This window comes from Ambystoma mexicanum, chromosome 2q (assembly GCF_040938575.1).
Source record: "Ambystoma mexicanum isolate Mex_15411 chromosome 2q, UKY_AmexF1_1, whole genome shotgun sequence".
NCBI lineage: Eukaryota > Metazoa > Chordata > Amphibia > Caudata > Ambystomatidae > Ambystoma > Ambystoma mexicanum.
This window is the reverse complement of record NC_090924.1, coordinates 978,169,407-978,189,188: the sequence shown is the minus strand read 5'-3', so window position 1 is coordinate 978,189,188 and position 19,782 is coordinate 978,169,407. Positions and strand designations below refer to the sequence as shown.

General features: G+C 46.4%; 1 protein-coding gene across 2 annotated transcripts in view; it reads left to right on the top strand.

Annotated features, from left to right (window-relative positions):
* ULK4 (unc-51 like kinase 4) overlaps window positions 1-19,782 on the top strand; it is a 2,742,936-nt gene that overhangs the window by 110,782 nt on the left and 2,612,372 nt on the right. For both annotated transcript variants that reach the window (XM_069648276.1, XM_069648275.1), the window contains exon 3: window positions 5,084-5,183. In XM_069648276.1, coding sequence (XP_069504377.1) covers window positions 5,084-5,183 — 100 coding nt within the window. The remainder of the gene's footprint in view (window positions 1-5,083; window positions 5,184-19,782) is intronic.

Below are 19,782 nucleotides of genomic sequence, written 5' to 3'. Positions count from 1 at the left end.
CTCTTACCGCCCAATATCGCTGCTAAACACGGACATGAAGATCCAGGCCAAGGTGGTGGGGAAGCGGATGGAAGGGATAATGCCGAAGCTGGTCCATGGTGATCAGGTGGGTTTCATTAGGGGGAGGCAGGGGGCGGACAACATTTGCAAAACGATAGACCTGCTTCATTATGCACAGGAATCTGATCTGGACGCATGTGTCCTCTCCCTAGACTCCGAAAAAGCCTTTGATAGGGTGGAATGGAGGTATATGGAACTCCTCCTCCAGAAAATGCGCTTCGGGGTACATATTAGGAGCTGGGTGTCCGCTCTCTACAGAGCCCCCACAGCAAGAGTTAAAGTGAACGGGCTGTTGTCCGAGTCCTTTCCTCTCTCGCGGGGGACCAGGCAGGGTTGCCCGCTCTCCCCCTTGATATACGTCCTCACGATGGAACCACCAGCCATAGCGATTAGAGCACACCCAGCCATCAGGGGGATTAGCAGAGGTGAGGTGGAATTTAAGTTATCCCTGTTCGCAGACGACATTCTGGCGTACATGGTGAACCCTGCCTCCTCACCCTTCCCCCTTCCTGTCCCTGGTGGCCACGTTTGGGCGCTTCTCGGGGCTGAAAATTAACCCAATGAAGTCAGTTTTGCTCACAATGAAAGTACGGGACCAAGAGATGGACCCGCTAGATAGGTTTGAAGGGATAACAGTGAATAAGGTCTCTATACGATACTTGGGCGTCCTGCTGACCAGGGACCTGGCTAACCTTGTTAGTACCAACTACGACCTCATAATGGCAGGAATCACATCGGACCTGAGGAGATGGGGTAAGATGATCCTGTCTTGGTATGGCCGGATGACAGTGGTCAAGATGAATGTCCTGCCAAGACTTCTGTACCTATTCACAGTGCTCCCCACCATAGTACCAGAGCAGACCTTTAGGGACCTACAGCACGCAGTACGAGAATTCATATGGCAAGGGAAAACCCTGAGGACTGGGGGGGGGGCGGTCCTAATGCTGCCAAGGGAGGAGGGGGGGGGGTTTGGGCTCCCTGATTTCCGCCTTTACTTCCGAGCTGCCCAGTTGAGAGTCCTCCTGGAACATATGAAAGAAGGGATGGGGACGTATTGGTCATACTTAGAGGACATGGACACCCACCCCCTAAAGGTCAGGGACCTCCCTGTGGGCCCCGCGTAAGTCTATCCCGGGAAAGCTGAGAACCCATCCGACCCTGGGAGTTCTTTGGGAAATCTGGAGAGAGGGCCCACAGACGGCTTATCTTACTTCATGGCCGTCCCCAATGTCCTCCCTCTGAGGACTCCCCCTTAACCTGGGTAACAGGGGGTTTCGGGACTCTCAGATCTGGTCAGACATGGGAATGGAATGGGCAGGGCAAATGTTCAGGGAGGGAGAATTCCTGCCTTACGAGGAACTGAGGGATGTACTGGGTCAAGGGTCCCTTACCATTTTTGAATACCTCCGCCTCAAGGGCATATTGTGTGACCAATCTTGCGGGCAAAATCTGAGGAGGCAGCTGAGCCCCTTTGAAAAGTTCCTGGACACGGCGTCCTTGAGGAAGGGCGCGGTATCGAATATGTATAAAATTTTGAATACCATTAACCTCCCCGAGAGGCGGAGCTTCCACTCATTCTGGAATGATCTGGCAGGGGAGGTCATCTCAGAGGATGCGTGGTCCAGGGTTTTTAAGATTGCTTTCCACGGGAACCTATTCACCTCAGACATGGAACATAATTTTAAGATTTTGCAGGGATGGCACAGGGACCCAGTGAAACTATCAAAAATGTTCTCAGGCGTATCACCAAGATTCCCGAGGGGATGCGGCCAGGTGGGGTCAAGGAAACACATGTGGTGGCTTTGCCCGAAGGTTCAGGACTTCTGGGGGAGGGTTCGGTCCTGGATTGCGGAAGTGTTGGATGAGCCTCTCCCTATGAACCCGCTGTCGATGCTGCTGGGCCTCCCACAGAGGATATGGAAATATATAGATACCCAAGGATGACAGAAACAATGTTGCGGGCGGGAAGGGTGGCCCTGGCACAGAAATGGAAAAGCCCGGAAACCCCCCTCCAAGGAGGAATGGTTGAAAAAGGTAAAGAACATGTTCTTGATGGACAAACTTACTGCAATGGTGAACAACGACTCTGGTACTTTCCTGGCAAACTGGTACGGAGTGCATCAGTCCTGGGGATGGGACGTCCACTGATACCAAGCATGTGACCATGTCCGGGGGAGAGGAGGTGGGGATCAGGGAGGGACTGTAAACAGACTGAGTGCTCACGCCCCCGAGGAACGGCAACAGTAATTCAGCCGGTAAAAATGGCCACCAACCACATCATCTCCAAAGCATAGGAATCGAAGAGAACATTTAACGTCTCCCGAGTTTGAAGTTTTAGTATGATTAAGGGGGAGGGGGGAGGGCAAGAGTTGGGGAGGGGGGTGGGGGGAGAGGGTTAAGGGTATGGAACGGATCAATTGTTTTTTTATGTACCTGGGCTCTGCCCAGTTTGTAACAATAAGAAAATGCTAATAAAACCAAAGTTTTAAAAAAAGAAAATAGAAAGCGTAAGACCAGGAAACTAGGATGAAAAATCCTACGTTGTGTGTCGGAGGTACCCGGAGCCCTCCCACGTCAATAATCAAGGCGGGGCGAAGCAGCAGCTGCTGTGGTACTGTACTAGGCTCCAGGAACAAAGCAGCATCAGTGAAATCAACACAGCCGGTGAGTTGGGGAGACTGATACAAGACCGGTCTGTGTTGAAGCCACAGTTGCAAGCAGCAACATTGTATGGCGAGCGCTGGAATGAACATTGTTAAAATGCGTATAAGAGACGCAAGTTAAGTTGAACTGTTAATGAGTGATTGAACTTTAAAAGCAAGATACAACACCTCTGACAGAGTGGTCCGGCAAGGCGTGGGTGCTCAGTGGCTCTCTGTAAGGTATCAGCTGAGAAGTGGTGAAAGTGAGAAAAAGGTTCAAGAAGAGAACAAGTAATTGTGAATAGAAGTGGTCCTGCGACAGGTCGACCAAAATCCCATGCACAGTCGAAAGTCTTCGATTTTGATGAAGTAGAGAAAATTTGGAAAAGTAGATAAATTTGGTTGGAGCCCGGCGGAGGGGGACCCGGGGTAAACAGAAAATCACCCGAGAAGTTGTATATGTGAAATCCTAAGAAGAAAGGAACTTTAATGTTTGTCGTGTTGCATCATGCCCTCAGAAATATGAGACTTTGAATGGTGGCAAAGAGACTTTGGCACAGAAGGCCCTGATGTTGAGGTTTTGAATTGCATCCTCGTGCTAGAGAAGCCAAAGAGTGTGCTAAGCTCGTGTGCGCCGCCTTGTTCCGTGCTGAAAACGTGGGGAAGGGAAGCCAACGGCTTGACTATCCTGACCTCATCATTTCTTGAACACTTTTCTTTTGCATAACATTGTTTCCCACACTATTTGTATTTAGAACTAAGGAGTGGCAATAGGTTTATTAGTATAGGTCCTTTTATTTTGGCAGACTGGACTAAGACTGCGTTATTATTTGATGGTCGTAGCTTGCTCCCATCTTTAGATTTAGGATTAGATAGGCATTTTCCAAACCCAATTGAAGTTCAATAAACACCCTTGAACTGTGATCACTTGTTTCTATCTTACTGTTTGATACCACGCCTTCCTTACAGTTGTCTTGGGTGTCGTGTTGTGGTACCCCCCTTTGTTCCAAATCTGGTCTGGGTCTTGTCAGCTGCTTCCATGGGGATTCTGTAAATTGAGGTTCTGAAATAAAAAAAAAGATTTTACTTTGGCCCGCAACTGTATTGGGAGACAGAGTGGCACAATTGTTGACATTTGTGGGACAATGAGGGGAGTGCTCCATCTCCTACTTCACATATCTGGGGACAGGCTGGCTCTCGCTTTCGCCTTAGTGAGCCTCCTGCCCCAGGTTGTAAACACCCTCCCCCACTCTTTTTGACAGGGTCATGGCCCTGACCCTGTCACATATGACTTACATTATATGCCTTCATCCATGTCCAGGGCACAGTGACCCTTCTTGCAGAGCCCTCTGGAGTAGCCTGTTCTTATTCCCTGTAGTCACTGTGCCCTGGGTACATTGTCGCTCCATGTAATTCCCATTGGGCATGGCGAGCAACCGTGCTCAACTATTGCAGTCTGTGGCCTGGATTTTGGCATGTCCCTGTCACAGAAATAATGTAGGGCCCTCTGACTGGCATGTGGCTATACTCAGCGGCCCCTACTCTACATGCAGTGTCCACTGGGAATGACCTGGGTACAGAGAACTTTTAGCAGTGTCTGCCAACTTCTTGCCCAAGTTTCATGCCACTCAATCTAGCTATTTTGAGCTACATTTCATCAAATTTCTCTATGGCAAATTTGAAAATGAAATGTTTTATTATAACCCCCTATAACCTGGCCCCTTTTACCAAAATTAACTCAACTTTCCAAAAGTAATCAGTGGGTTGTATACATACTTTAGATAGTTTCTTTAGATAGTTTCCGTACGTGGGCAAAACTAGAACAGGGAAAGTTATCTTTTTGAATTTGCCTTACGCTTTGCCCCCACCAGATGCAACTTCACAAAACTTTGTAAAAAATATTGAAAGTCTTCAACATGTGGTTTTAGGAAGTTTCATGCAGGTCATTGCATGGAGCCAAAGTTGTAAGATTCTCCAAATGTCCTTTTCCTACGGTTCAACACCAAAAATTACTTTGGGCTCACCTGCCGAGTGTGGGACAAATATTGCTCTGTTTTTTCTCTTCTTGCATATTGCTTATTCCCTTTGGGCCATGTCATTGCCTTCACCAGGGTCAGGACACTCCCGAACGAGTCTGCTGTACGCCCCTTTCAAAGGTTTTTCCAGTGCAAGTTTTGACCCGCAGATTCAGCAGACAAAGAATTTCAACCTGACATCGGCCAATCACATTGCTGTATTCTGATTATAAATGCATTTGAAAGATATTGTCAAATCCAACTGTTCACAGACCCATTAAACTCTAGATTTTCAAAAAACATTATTGATGTTGAAGGGAATGCAAATTCGTTATCAAAATCAAATATTTTGTTTGTTTGTTACAGGTCCGCCTTACTCATGGTATCAAACACAAGAACGTAGTTACCTTTCATGAATGGTATGAAACAAGTAACCATTTATGGCTTGTAGTAGAACTATGCACAGGTAAGTCCTTAATTATTCTGCATGACAAAACATTATTTATGAAGTAATTTAAAGGTGCTCCTGCAAACTCTAATCAAAGCTGAGGTGCAACAGTTTATAAACTAGTCATGAGACCCAAAACTGCCAGTCTGAAGAAGTCGGAGAGTGAAACACATTTTTGTGATACAATGAACATGTTTTATTTCTCATTTAGGAATGGTCTCATCGCCTTTGCTTCATACCTTTGGGCGGCCCCCCGATGGGACCACAACAGGAGCCTTATGCACAATACAACCCTCATTTAAGACTGATCCGTCATCTTACACGCATGCAGGAATTCTTTAATTTAATCTTTTCTCTGCTAACCTCTTTTTCTGAACAGGGGAGTGGATATTCTCTCTAGACTCAGACATCCCTGCTGCACTATGCTCCTGAAAATAGGTCATTGTCTTTGAAGTTCTTGTGCACGAAACATAACTGCCCTCGACCCTCATATTCTTTGTGAGCGTTAGTGCTTTTAATATTTTGGGAAACATCTCAGGTGTAAAGTATTCGAGAGGCCCTCCACCTTTCTTTTCCGGAGTTCATTAATGACAAGAAAACCCTCTTTTAGTTTTTTCCTTTTTCATCCTTACCCATTTTGGTAATACCTTTTTAATAATGACAAGTTTTGGGATGGACCAGTAAGGGTCTGAGTTGTTATGCCACTGTCATACCAGGGCACCCAGAGAATCTGCACACGTTGAGGTCTATGAGAGGCCTGCCACTGTGGTAACAGCCAATGTTAAGCCACAGCGTTCTGCAACCAATAAAGGGGGCCCCAGGAGGGCACTTTGCCTTCTACTGTGGGATGGAGGGTTGGAGGACCTAGAGTATCTCTGTACTACCATTGGTCGGATTATCCATCGGGGGTCCAACAACATCTATTAGTATATGTGCAAACAGGCAAACATACGTTCTCGGTGTTCCAACTTTCAGTTGCATGTTAGTGTTGCACAAAATGCCCATATAGCCCTAAGAAGAAGGGCTCTTCAATGGTTTCAACATACACAGTACAGAAGCACATCCCTCAGGACCTATGCCTGAAACACCTCGGTAACATAAGGGAGATTTGGGTCCTTCATTGTTGACCACACCTGGGAGTAACTGAAGCTTCTTCTCAGTGTAGGTGTTTCAACTTCCTCCTTTAATCCTGCCTGGGTTTTGAATGGGTTTATGAAGGGTGTTCTACCTTCTCTACTGCCCAAATCCCCATTTATCCTGCTTCTGTCAAATGGCCAAGTCTGGGAGTCAGCTTTGCAGTAAGTTCATTTCTCTTGTGACAGAATGCAATGCAATCTCATCTTTTGCTTATAAAGTGTTTTCACGTGTAAAGTATCCCCGGATCACTATTTATCTTGTCTCTGAGTCTGCTATTAGGGCAGATTAATTTGTGCTTAAAGCCCTTTCTCGCAATTTTAGGCCTGAAGACTGTCCTGGGACTTTGGCGCGGAAGACTGTTCAGTGTCATGTTTTAGGGCTCTTGCAGCATAACAGACCTTCCTCCCGACCGGTGGCATAGGGCAGAAAAGCGCGTGTCTATGAAGGCAGTCTTACTGGAGCTGCAAGAAAAGAAGAAAACAGAAATGAGAATAGAGCAATCCACGTAAGCGTGAAAAAAACCTCCCTCGGCCTCCCACCTGTCAGTACGATACTCTTTACCTAGGCATACAAGGGACCAGAAGCAGAGGTTTGGAACGGAAGTCCATAGGCCAGAGAACCAGTTCCCCATGCAAAAGGGAAAGAAATATTGTTTGATTGTTGTATGTTTAACTTGATGGTGCAATGCCGAAGTTTTGTTGACTGACTGACAAAAGGGAAAGCATTTAAAACAAAAATTCTAGGGATCTAACACGACAGCACAAGGACGATGCTAATAGAGAATAAGGAAAAGAATAATCCAAAAAGGAAACAATCCCCAGGCTAAGGGCCCGAAGTGCTCCAGGAGTTGGAGGTTAGAGAGGAGTAGTTCCACAAAGAACAGTGAGTGAGTACTGGTTAGATCAAACTTCCACGGGAAACAAAGTCCAAAGGTCCAGGAACACGAGGAAATGCAGGCATCAGAACCAACTCAGCAGGCTAGAAGCAAATTCGATGGCAGAAGGCAGTCCAGTGCCAAAATGATCCATGAGATAATCAGGAATTGCAAGCACAATCGGTAAGCATAAGGCAGAATCCCAATGAAAGAAGGCAGTCCAGAATCACAAGTCCACAAGGTAATCCAGACGTTGGAAATAAAATCAGCAGGCGGAAAGCGGTCCAAGAAACAAGGATCCAGAGTCGGAAGCAAATGCGGGAACACACTTGATGAACACTGCTCGGCTCCGGAGAGTGTTGAGAAGTGTCACTGAGGAACATGGATGCAGATTTATGCGTAGGAATAGGGATGGAGATTTATTTCCATCTTGGTCACTGCACAGCGTGCCATGCTCCTGCACGGTAATGTCGCTGCCTGGTCATGGCCGCAGCAGGGCCCTGAAAAAAGAGCAGGCTGTCCTGTAAACTGATCTGTTTTCCCAAAGCTAGCTGGGGTTCTCCCTACTGCCACCTTTTGACCTAACTAGGGAATCGCAACTCATGGAAGGAGTTGGAAAGGGGTAGTTTATGCAGAATGTTCCCAGACTAGCCCAGCTACCATGTAAGAGGAGGGACAGTGCCCATTCTCCACGACTAACCTAGAATCCGCAAAGGTTTACTGGCATGGCACTGTGACTGCTTGGGCAGCAGTCTCAGGGCCGTGTCCTCAGGCGAGAACCTGCATACTGAAAACTACCATAACTTTGAAGTGTTTTCATAATCAACTGCTTATCACTCTTATAAAAATGGCTGTTGGTGACCATTCCAGGCTGATGCGATCGTCATTGTTTCTCTTTAGGTATGCTGGTGCTTACATTGTTGGCTTGCTGCCTGAAGGTATCCTTCCCCGCTCCTCAGTGCTTTGTGGTGGCCTTACTGTGGTTTGATGTGCTATACAGAGCCAAACCTAAAATATTTACTTTTATTAATTCTGTCTATCTCACTCCCTTGCCTTTTTGTTACTAAAAACATTGACCTCTCGCACGTCTTAATAGGCCCCAGAAATATTTTTCAGGGATTTACCAATGGTACCATCAATAGATAGAAATGGTATTTCAAGCCTACAATCTACCAACATTGCCTGAACATGCTCTTGAACCTTTTGCGCACCCAGCACTACTCGAACTCTATCTAGTAATTGTCACAGATGGCACAAGAATCACTCCAATTTCTCTGAGGTGTTTCAAGGGTTTCTGTTAAGTCTTTAATGGTCCCTAGGACCGTAGCTCTCTCTCGGCTTGTTACAAACCTCCTCCCTAACACAGGCTTCCTTAAACCCAAGGTTAGTGTCTATAGAAAGTTGACCCCTTCTGAAAGGTGACCTATACTCCTTAGCGACTTCCTAACTGTCCCTACTCTATCCAATTGTTTGTGTTCTACTGGGATAGGGAATGTGCCTTGCAAACACCTAGTTGTAATCGGTCATACCCATGCCCTGCTTTCTTGTCTTCTTGCTACACTCCTCAAACTCCACCCAACTTGAGTCTCTCCCTTCTTCTCTTCTATCCCTCCAATGTTACTCTTTCTAGAACTTAACTCCACCCTGTGATTACTTCTCCCTCTACTCTACATTACACCTCCCTCTTCCACACTACTGCTACTGCCTACTCCACACTGCTACCGCCTCTTCCACACTACTGCTACTACCACCTCCACACTACTACTACTCCTAATACCTTTACTACTCCCTCTTCAGCTACTACTCAAACACCCTCCTTTCACTCAGTACCATACACTTCACACCCCCTACACTATCTATTTTGCACACAATTGCCACACAAACACGCACACTTGCACAGCAGTACCACTTCCACCCAATAACCAATACCTCACCTTTGCCAAAAGTTACCCCACACGCCACTGCTCCTTCCTTCCTCCCGCCTGCTGATCTGTTGGTCTTCCATTTCCATCTCCTCTGACCTCACCCGAATAACCCACCTGTCCTGCTTCCTTTTATTCCAATGTAGAGCCATCCCTTTTTCAGTGGATGGCACACTTTTCCTGGCCAATCTGGCCGTGTCTTACTTACCTGGGATGATTTGAACATGGGAGACATTACAAAAAGGGGGCTAAGCCTGGCAGTGCTTGTGTGGTTCGGTGCTACAGCTTCCTATCGGTTTCTGGTTGAATGGAGTTGCTGATGCTGTTTGGTGGTGGTTGGGCTTTCACAGCGTGGGGCGCTGGCTCAGGATTCTCTTGACGAGGTTACTCTGCTGCATTGCAGACTTGGATGTTTTTTCTCTAGATGGAAAAATAGAAATACTGGCAAGCCTATTGTACTGGAGGCAAGGTTTGTGTTAGTTGTGTACTGCAAAAACATATTGGAACAACAAGGAGGGGGGGCAAGAATTGGGGCCTTCTTGACTGATCCCACCCTCAAGTTTAGGTCTGACTCTGCATTCTGCCTTTCGCCTCCAACCTCCAGCGGGTACAGGGTTCCCATCTCCAGCCCCCCCGACGAGGCCAGGTTACTTGCCTTGTCATACAATACTCCAAAACTACCTTCACATTCCAGTGCATAGATTAGCTCAACAGATGTTCTTTTTTGCTGCCTTTCCCTAAAATAGTCAATATATAATGGGCACACACATTTCTCCTAATACATGCGTTTAGCACTGCATAACTTCCACCCTGCTTTTGCAAACTCCTTTCCCAGCCTTTTTCTTCCCCCTTGATCTTGTTGTTCTTCCCAGCAGGCTAAGGTCTGGTTACCCTGTGGGGCACAATACAGCTTGCACAACATTTCTTTGCTTTGACACTACTATGGCAGTGTTGCGTTGCAGTACAAAAGCATAGTAACATAACGCATCCATATGTAATTTTAGGCTCCTGATTTCCTAGAACACTGAAATTAAGCAGCAGCCATATTATATGTAAACCCAATAGTGAAATTAATAACTGTAAAAAAAAAACAACAAAGGGAGCCAAGATTAAATGAAAAAGCTTAAGAGTTAGACTTAAGGAATCATTTGAGTTTTCAGAAACATTACCCTCAAATGGAATGCCACTAAGCAAGGGTGAGAGAGGTAGAGCATAACACGACTCCCCTCACACTTGTACATACAACAAACACATGAAGTAAATGTATGGCAATTTAAAATATAACAACACCACAGTTATATCAAACATATACTTAATAACTGTTTCTCCTTGTGACCTGGGTAATGTTCCCTTGCCAAGATTCCAAGCAGGAATTTTGTATCCACAGTTCAAAATAGGAAAGTTCAGTTTTATAACACAGTTCTGGTCAACAATGTTCTTCTTGCTCCAACAAGTCTATTTGTGCAACTTCCCCACAGCTCCAACATAAATAACAAATCTGTGTTTCTCCACTTGTAACAAAAAGTTCAACAAAACCTCTTCTTCAGAACCAAGAGCACTTTCACAGTTCTTTATTGGCAATAGAAATAGTTTAAGGATGATTCCACAATGATTCAAAAAGTAAGGTAGTGGCTTTGCCACTTCTTCACCACAGTCTTTAACCACAACACAGTACTTTAATATCTTCCATCTGGTCCACTCACCTGCCAGGTCTAACACTACAAGGTACCTTGCCCTGGTATACTCGCCTGCCAGGACCTTAAGACTCCAACTCTACTGCAAGTACTTCTGTGGTAAAGTTCACTTGGACTCAACACAAAGACTCAACACAGTCTTTGGACTTTCAACAACTTCACAAATAAACACTTCTTCTATAAAGGCATGAACAACATTGGTGCTGTCAATGCCACATGTATTACACACTATGCTCCTCTCCTCCACAATGCTGGCTATAATTAGGGCAACTCTTCTGCTACAACAAAGTATTTTAATTTCAACAGAATCGGTATCAACAACTTCAGTATGGGCTACATCCTCTGGGTAGAAATGAAACACATTGATGTTCCTGGTTCCACCCTTGGGATTGCCATCTATGATGCAGATTCCACTCCTCTCCTCCTGAATACTGACTATCAGGAGGGCAGCACATCTGCCACACTTGTTTCCCCACTTTTACATCAATCAAATGCTGACGATGACCTTTTATCACCCTCGCTCTTCTTGGATCTGGGCAATGCTTGTTTGGGTCTTTAATTATTGCCTCTTTCTTGGTAACGATAGAATTTACAATTGAGCTTAATTGTCCTATTTGGGTTGGGGCAATATTGGTTACTGTGAATGTCTTTTAGTATTGCCTTTTTTTCTTTGGCAATGGTGGTTTTTATCACCTTTCGAATTACAATTGCCCCCAATGTTCTTATTCTACCACCTTTGCTAATGAGCATTATTCTGGTATGCAGAGTTGAACCCAATCCTCCACCCATGCCTCTTAACATTAGTTTGGTATTCGCACTTAGTGACAGAGGCCAGCAGGCGATCACAGAGCGTTTCAGGGTATCACATTCAACTAGTGAACTCACTGGGTGCTGCATATGTGTCCGCTCACTCTGCTGCCTTCGTGTCTTCTGCTTTATCGGTTTCCCGCTCCAACTAAAATCACTTTCTCCTGCTGCCCGCAAATCGCGCCGGCCAGGAACAGATGGGTCCTCGATCCAAAAGTGCTCTGGTGCTCGCCTGCCACGGGGCACACTTCACTTCGGGGAAAGCATTCAAAATTAACACTTCCCAACGCACAACTTCTTCACACTAGATTCTTCAGGGGGAAAGCCTGTGGCAGTAACGCTTCCCGCCATGCAATCTCTGCAGACACAGTGCTTGAGGGCAAAGACCCTCAAGAAACCGGCATCCGCTTCCGAGTTTGCGGTGGCTCTGGCATCTTTGCTGCTCTTCAATCTGCTGCTGCTGCAACTTGAAGTCGCGCACAATTTCCACCCTCTGCTTCTCCTACTACTACTGCAACACATGGCCGGCCTGCACCTGAGGGGGCCCTTTATATTCCATAGTTCCTCTCAGGTGTGGGTCATTGAGATCATTAGACTACACCTTGCTGTCCAATGCCTCCAGATCCCTCTTCCTCGTCCCAGTACTTTGGGCATTGTGGGACTTGAAGTCCCCAAAGGTACAATGAGCTTTTTCTCCCTGCATATCACGTTTAAATGAATGAACCTCACTTCCATTATTAATCATGTTTTCATGAGGACCTTTAAAAGGAGACAATTATTCTTTTGAAATCAGAGAAGTGTTAGCTCTATCAGAACCTAGGATAGTGATATTCTGAGGTTCACATTTAACTTCCTTTTGTCGACTATAGGAGTTCTCACCATTATAAATGTGAACAGCTTTATGAGGAGAGCTTTGTGTCTAATAAATGATTGATTATGACAAGCTTGGCAAGCCCCAGGATGAATACATTCAGAACAAACATCTCACTCTGACAACAAGCCATAAAATATTCTGGCATCACTGACATCCCTTCCTCTAAGGGGGATTAATATCGTGTCTCACCGAACAGAGTCCTCCCAGTCCCTTGCGGCCCTTCTCCTCCCAGGTGATCCTTCCGGCTAATACCACCCCCCAAGGTTAGGATCAGGTAGCGGCTGCCTCCCCCATGCCATCTGTGAGGATACTTTAGGTAGGGTTTCTGTGAGGACTCCTCAGGATTTAGCAAAACAAGATTGGGAAAGTACTAAGAATAGTGTTTAGTCAGGGGTGAATTGGGAGGGCCATGCTGTTGCAAAGCCTAGTAATCTGGGCAGACTGTGTCATAAGCCATACACCTGACTGGAATAGACTGCTATAATGCAAATGCACAAATAGGAGTAATAGGGACAGAATTGGGGAATACGAAAAGCCCTTCGCATACAAGTGACTAAAGAGTGGACACTGGATAGGGGACATTTAAAGGATTTGAGAAATCTATGCAGGGAAGATTGGTATGAATGAAAACGTTGCAAGCAGAATTAGCAATTATCTGTTCAGTACACTTATAAAAGAGTAAAGGACGCATGAACAGCACAGCAAAATATGGGGGGGAGAAAGCGATAGAAATGCTTACTAATAACATAAAGTCAGAGTGAATTGCAGACTTTGCTACATAATCCTATTATGCAGAGTAAAATACTGGCGGGAACAGGGAAATATTTTGAAATCAACAACATTGGTGTGGCAAATTGAGTTGAAGTGTGCACAGTCATGACCAGAGAAATGATTAGCTTAGCGTAGTGGCAACTATAAAATGTGGAAAGTGAGCTCTTGCTGAACCTAAATTCAGTTCGGGGAGACTGGGGCGGACTGGCAGCTATGTGGGCTGCAAGGAAGGATTCCTTGACAGCGTGGATATCTTGTGTGGGCTCCGGACAGAATAAGGAGCAGGATTCTGCCCTCCACCCGCAAAGATAAGCTTCAGGCAGAGTAGGGAGCCGCGCTTTCCCCTTTCAGCCGCATCATGGCCCAGGCAGTGTTGGCGTGTTGTTGGGCTGCCCTCTCAGGGGTGAAACTGCAGGAGCCCTGCAGGGCAAACAATGCAGTAGTCTGTTGGAGCAGATTCCTCTGGCCACGGAGTTCGCATATGTGAGCACTGGACATGTTGAACTCCCCGCTGTGAGGAACTCATGGTGACAAAAAGTAAGACAGACACAAGTGATCGCAGTTCAAGGGTGTTTATTGAACAATAAATGCTGTCTGCAGGTTGGAAAAATGCCTAACCTAAACCTAAGATAGGAGCAAGCGTCGACAATCAAATGAAAAATAAGGCAGTCCTAGTGGCATTGTGTCAAAATAAAAGGGCCTATAGTAAGAAACCTCTTGCCAAACCTCTACAAAAAGGGATGTGGGATAGTTATCAAGAAATGAAAGAAGTGTTCTCAAATAATAAGTCAGGATGCAATAGCCTGGGTCTACCTTCCCCATGTTTTGGACACGGGGTAAGATGGGAGCTTGGAGCACAGTACAGTCTCTGGCTTCTCCAGCACGAGACGACAGTTCCAATGGCAGTTCTCGGGACACATTCTTGGGCTTTCAGTTATCGGGGCCGTCGATGGTGAAGTCTTGTTTCATTTGAAAGTCTCTTGCCTTCGTGAACCTGACGTGTTCAAACAACAAAACCAAAGTTCCTTTTAACAAATTAAAGTTCTTTTCCAATGCTCGCTGGGTGATGGGTTCACCTCTTCTGGGTGCTGACTCTTCTTAATCGTATTCTAAAATATATCTCAGTTCCTTTATCAATAAACTTTGGGTGACAGCTTCACCCCTGGATCTCCCTCGGTCGGGCTCGACCCCTCTGTCTTTTGCAGGATTTATTTTCCCTTGATTTCGCAATGTTTTCTCTCACTGTGGGATTCACTTCCCTTTCTCTCACACTGTGGGTAGATCAAAGCCTTTCGATTGTAAAGGGATTTTGCTTGACCCTCTGTATGACCACCTATTTCGCCGGCCTTCCTACGGCCTTCTGGTACCTGTAATTTCTCTCATTTGGGGCTCGACCAGAGTCTCTCGAGTTAGCTCCCACGTGGTGCCGCTTTCCCTCTGTAGCTGGTCTCCCCTTCATGCTTTCAACAGTTCATTCAAAGTTCATCTGTTTTAGTTCAAAACTTGCCACTTTGCGATTCTCACTCAACACAGCCCGGTTCTTATTGGTTCTCCCCTCAACTCACCGGTTGTGATGAACCGCTTGGCTCTCTGGAGTCGAGGCTGGTACAACGGGCGCGGGAGCTTCCTTCACTCCTGCTTATTGGCATAGGCTTGCTCGGTGCATTGTTGACATCTGCTGCAGGACACTTGTGCTATTGTTCGGGTCTAAGGCTCTCTTCCACGAAGGTTCCGCGGGCCTGGAACTGAAAGGGGAACGTCACTTCTCTCCTCGCCATCCTCTCGATTCCTGCTGCCTTTCTCCTTCTTTTGAACTGCTGCGTTGTAGCCGTCTCGTTGGGCTGTCTGCTGTACTCGCCTTGCTCGTACTGTGCTCTCTGGCTCCACCTTTTATCCCTGTGGGGAAGGTAAAGGGCCGTCAGGTGTGTGTGATTCTGATTAATTGCCTGACTTTGCCTGACCCTTGTATTGGGACATCTCAAGAAAACGTCTCTGGTGTTAGTCCGTTGTCCTTTGTGTTGTGCAAAAGTGTTAGATAGAAAGGGGCGGGGGGCAGTGGTTTGGATTGTCCTCCGTGAGAGGGATGGGGAAAAGGTGTAAAAGGAATGGGGATACCGCGTCTCACCCGTCGATGTCCCACTCCCCGAGGACCCCCCATCCGGGTGATCCTTCCTCACTGATCCACCCCCAGGAATTGGATCCAATAGCGATGGCCGTGTTCTGGCCACCTGGATGACCGATCCCTGGGGACTAGCTAGGGAGACACCTTCAGGTTTCTCACACCGCCCACAGAGATATCCTGGTATACCGTCAGCGGAATTAACAAAAGCATACAATCGCTTGCCAGTGTGAGGGTCTTTGATGGTACTAGACAATCTTTATTTTTTAACTGATGGGTCTATCGTGAGGCAGCCTCTGGTTTGCATCTATAAAGACCCTACCAAGATTGTTGGATCACAGTCGCCATCATGGTGAAGGCCCAGCAAAATATGGAACAGTATGTGGGTGCCAAGAATAAGCAGGTCAGACAAAGAGCAGGGAGCGGCCTCCGACCCCACCCAGCCCAAGGGGGGAGTAACCATGGACGGCCTACTGGAGGCCATAAAGGGCTCAAAAATATCCCTGGAGAATAAGATCCAGGAAGGTTGTGTGGATGTGTCCCTTCCCTTATCAGAGCAGACCTACAGAAAATCAATGAGAGGTTGACTGCTGTCGAGCAACGGGTCAGTGACCTTGAAGATTCATTAACAGTGTTGCTGTAATGAGTGGATGGTCCAACAATGGCAATTAGGATACTTGAACGTAGGAAGGGCGGTTCCGGAGATGTTACATACGTATTCTCTACTTGCCTGAATGGGAGTAGGGTCACTGCGCAGAGATATTCTTGGAAATCCTGGGCACCCTTAAAATTAACTGTCTCTCGCAATTCTTCACTATTGAGAGGGCACAAAGGGTGCCGGGGCACGTCCACCTCCCACAGCTCCACCTAGGATGATGGTGGAATTATTTCTCAACTTCAGGGATGGGGACGCTACACTGCAGGAGGCGAGGAGAAATTCTTGCTTCCGAATGGGGTCTGTTAATATTTTCCTATTCCCTGATTTCACTCAAGATGCGCAAAAACAGCAGCAATCCTTCGATGCAGTGAGAAAGTTCTTGTGGGATGAAAACTTTAAGTATATGATGTTCTTTCCAGCTGCACTGAAAATATGGTGGATAGTACCTCACTATTTTTCCTGAAAAGCATAATACATCTGGGACTGGCTGGAAACTATACCCCAGAATTCCCAAGAACATGGATCGCAGAACTCACCAGGACACCTTCTGTTCCACAGTGATGTTGGTTGTCTAGATGGTTGTCATAAATCATCCAAGTATCTTATGAAAAAGGATACAGGTAACCATTAAGGATACAATTGTTAGGGCTCTTCCGGATCCATGATGAATCACACGGCTTGACATTCATGAAGTCAAAAATAGACCTTCCAAATGATACAACTCTCTGACTAATAAAACAGGCAGAGAGAGGGATCACAGGAAAGGGTGTGGGAACATCATTGGAAGTCAGCCTAGGATACAATAAAGTATAATGAGAAAGTGTCCCAACTTAAACTCTCACAAATAGCATGCAATAGCACCTAGTACAACACTAACCTGTGGACTTAGAACTGGAGGCTCTGCCAACAAGTCTCTGAAGAAATCCAGGAATTGAAACAACGACAAAAGGAGGGAAGGTTAGTAAGGGCAACTTATCCCGAACGGCACGAGGCTCACGCTAGATACCGGGTTGGTGCACCACAGGATAGCGTCCAAAGTACTGTGCACAATCACCTTCAAATAAACAGTTGTCGGCAATACTTCCTTTCCCACGTAGAACTGAAATGATGAATTGAAGTCCACCTGTTATCTCATCACAGGTGCCAGGGATTAAATCCAAAGAGAAGCACAACTTGCGTGTGGAATTGCACATTTAAAGAATTCAGAAAACCGCGTGCAGTTTTACACGTGACCAATTTCCACGCAGCCAGGAAAGCCGCACTTGAAGAGTTCAGGAAACCGCGTGAGATTTTATATGCAACAAACTTACACGCAGCCAGGAAAGCAGCATGTTAGGGAGAATTCTCTGTATAGGCTAATTTCCCAAACCTAGTGAGTCCCCCAGCAGCTTTGCTGGATTTTTGGGGTTTATTTTTTTTCTCCTGCTAAGAGTGAGACTCTTTTTCTCCCACTCTTAGGCATGATTTGAAAATGTCCTTTGACTTTGTAATGTGTTTTATGGGCTATGGGGTCTTTTACTCCATAGGGCCTCATGTGTTTTGGTATGTGTGTTACACAGCACCCTCAGTGCAGTAACACAGGGGTGTCATAGTGACCACCAAACATAGACTCCATACCCTGGGACTGACTACTGTCTCCCAGGGCATGTAAAGTCACCATTGGCTTTACTAGTCTCAAATTGTGAACAGAACCAGTACAAACCATCATATTGTGGAAGTACTGGTAGGGGTAATTCGATTGCCCCTGGGTCTGTTTTTCAAGGGGGCACTGTCCAGTCCCCCCTTGTCGAGTTTCTGGCTGGTGGCAGTGGATACCACTGTAATATTTCCTATGGGATTTTCCCATTCATTTTGAACTTTTTTGGTGCAATGTTAAAGATACCGCCGGGTTATTTATTTAATATTTATTCCCCGGTTGGGTCTTTTCGCCAGGACTCGGTTTTAAAATGGCGTTTGTGTTCGCCTCTGTAACTCCAACCCAAGTCCAGCCCTTTGTCCACTTTTGGCGGGCTTCTGCACAGAAGCCTCCAAAAGTGGTGCCACTCTGTCTTGGTCTACAGGATGTGTGGGAGGGGGGGAATAGGCACTCTGGACTGAGTTGCCTCGGTAACTCAAGTCGCACTCTTGTGTGATTGGCCCAGTGGTGAGCCGCCCGGCTCACCACTTAGCATGTTTGAGTGACAGCTAGGACTGATGAATGGGGGTTTTCTGCATAAAAGCAGGGCTTTGGGGACTGGAACTTCAGAAGTCGCCACAGGACCTAAAGAATCCGAAGAGGGAGAAGCTGAGCCGACCTGCAACGACGACACCACCGGTGGAGCTCTGCTGAACCGACTCACCACTTCCCAACGACAGAGAAGATCTTCTTCCAAGAGAGTCTTCTTCCTTTGAGCTGGTGGGGTTAACCAGTTCGCCCTTTTTTCGCCTTCCTGGATCGTCTCGTGGTCGAATCGCCCGTGCCAAGCACCCCAGCGGCCGGATAGCCACACTTCACCACTACCGCAAATAAAAGAGTAGTACCTTTTAACCGGGAAACTCTGCGGCTGGTTTCTTCCCTGACAGTGCAACGACCTCCAGCTTTCCTCCACGTCGAGATCTTCTCTTCCCCTGGACGAAGCACCGACTTGCACCCGCTGCCAGGAACAACTGCCCCTGCTGGAGCTTTCTCACCATTTCAGGTACTGTGTCCCGCCTGGTCTCCCTTTCAACAGACCCTCCAAGGTGTCCCGTAAATCCTTGGCTCTCTATCCTGTGGTGACCTCGGACCTGTTAACTAACTTTTCTGAACTGATCTAACTCCTTTTTGAACTATCTGCAAAGACTTTTAAAGTGTACTTCGACTGTGTGATCTTTGGCACATTCCGCCTTGCTCTCTCCAAGAGTGGGCCTGGCCTATGAACTTTTTGCTCTACAGTAGACCCTGCCTTTCTTGACTTGCTGTGGTTCTTTAAAAGTGTTGGTATTGTGTGTTTTCCTATTTCTGCCTTTTCCCTCCCTTTTAAAATAATTATTGGAGTGCCATCTTGGTTAAGCGCTCACCTCTGTGTTGATAAGTGGTGTTCTTTTCCTAAAACTTGTCGAATAATTAATCAGGGAGGTGTATATATTTCTAGTGACTGTGTTTGAACTTGCTTGACATATTAGTGCCATTGTATTTTTACAAGTGTGTTTTTAAATAAATAATTATATACTTTTATACCAAAGCTCTGGTCAGTGTTTGCTTGTGCTACTGTATTTGTGTACCTAATGTGTATATTCTATATACTGCCTAACTCTTCTTGAGAGAAGTCTGACTGCTCAGCCACAGCTACCAGGTAAATCGGGGTGGTACAGTCTGCTACCAATTGGGTTTACTGCTAACACCTGCAGTCTTAAACTTTTTGCAGTGGTCCCTAAGGGAACAGCACAGGTTTCTGCCTAACACAGCATGTGAAGATTTCAGACATCTGCGTGTGTTTTTACTCGCAACAAAGTACACGCCGCCAGGACAGCCACGCTTGAAGAGTTCAGGAAACCGCGTGTGTTTATACACGCGACTGAAGTACACGCAGACAGGGCTGCCAGAACTCGCGTGTGAAGGAAAAGCCGTTTGTTGGTCTTCTAATGGACGGCTGCCGAAGGTAGCATGTAGAAAGATACACGTGAACAAGAAAAGCTGCCGTAACTTCTTGAATGCAGCTCCAGGTGTTTGCGTGTGGAAGTAACACGCAAGGGTAAGCCAAAGATGTAACTGAAGAGATGCAAGGACGCAGATCAAGGTT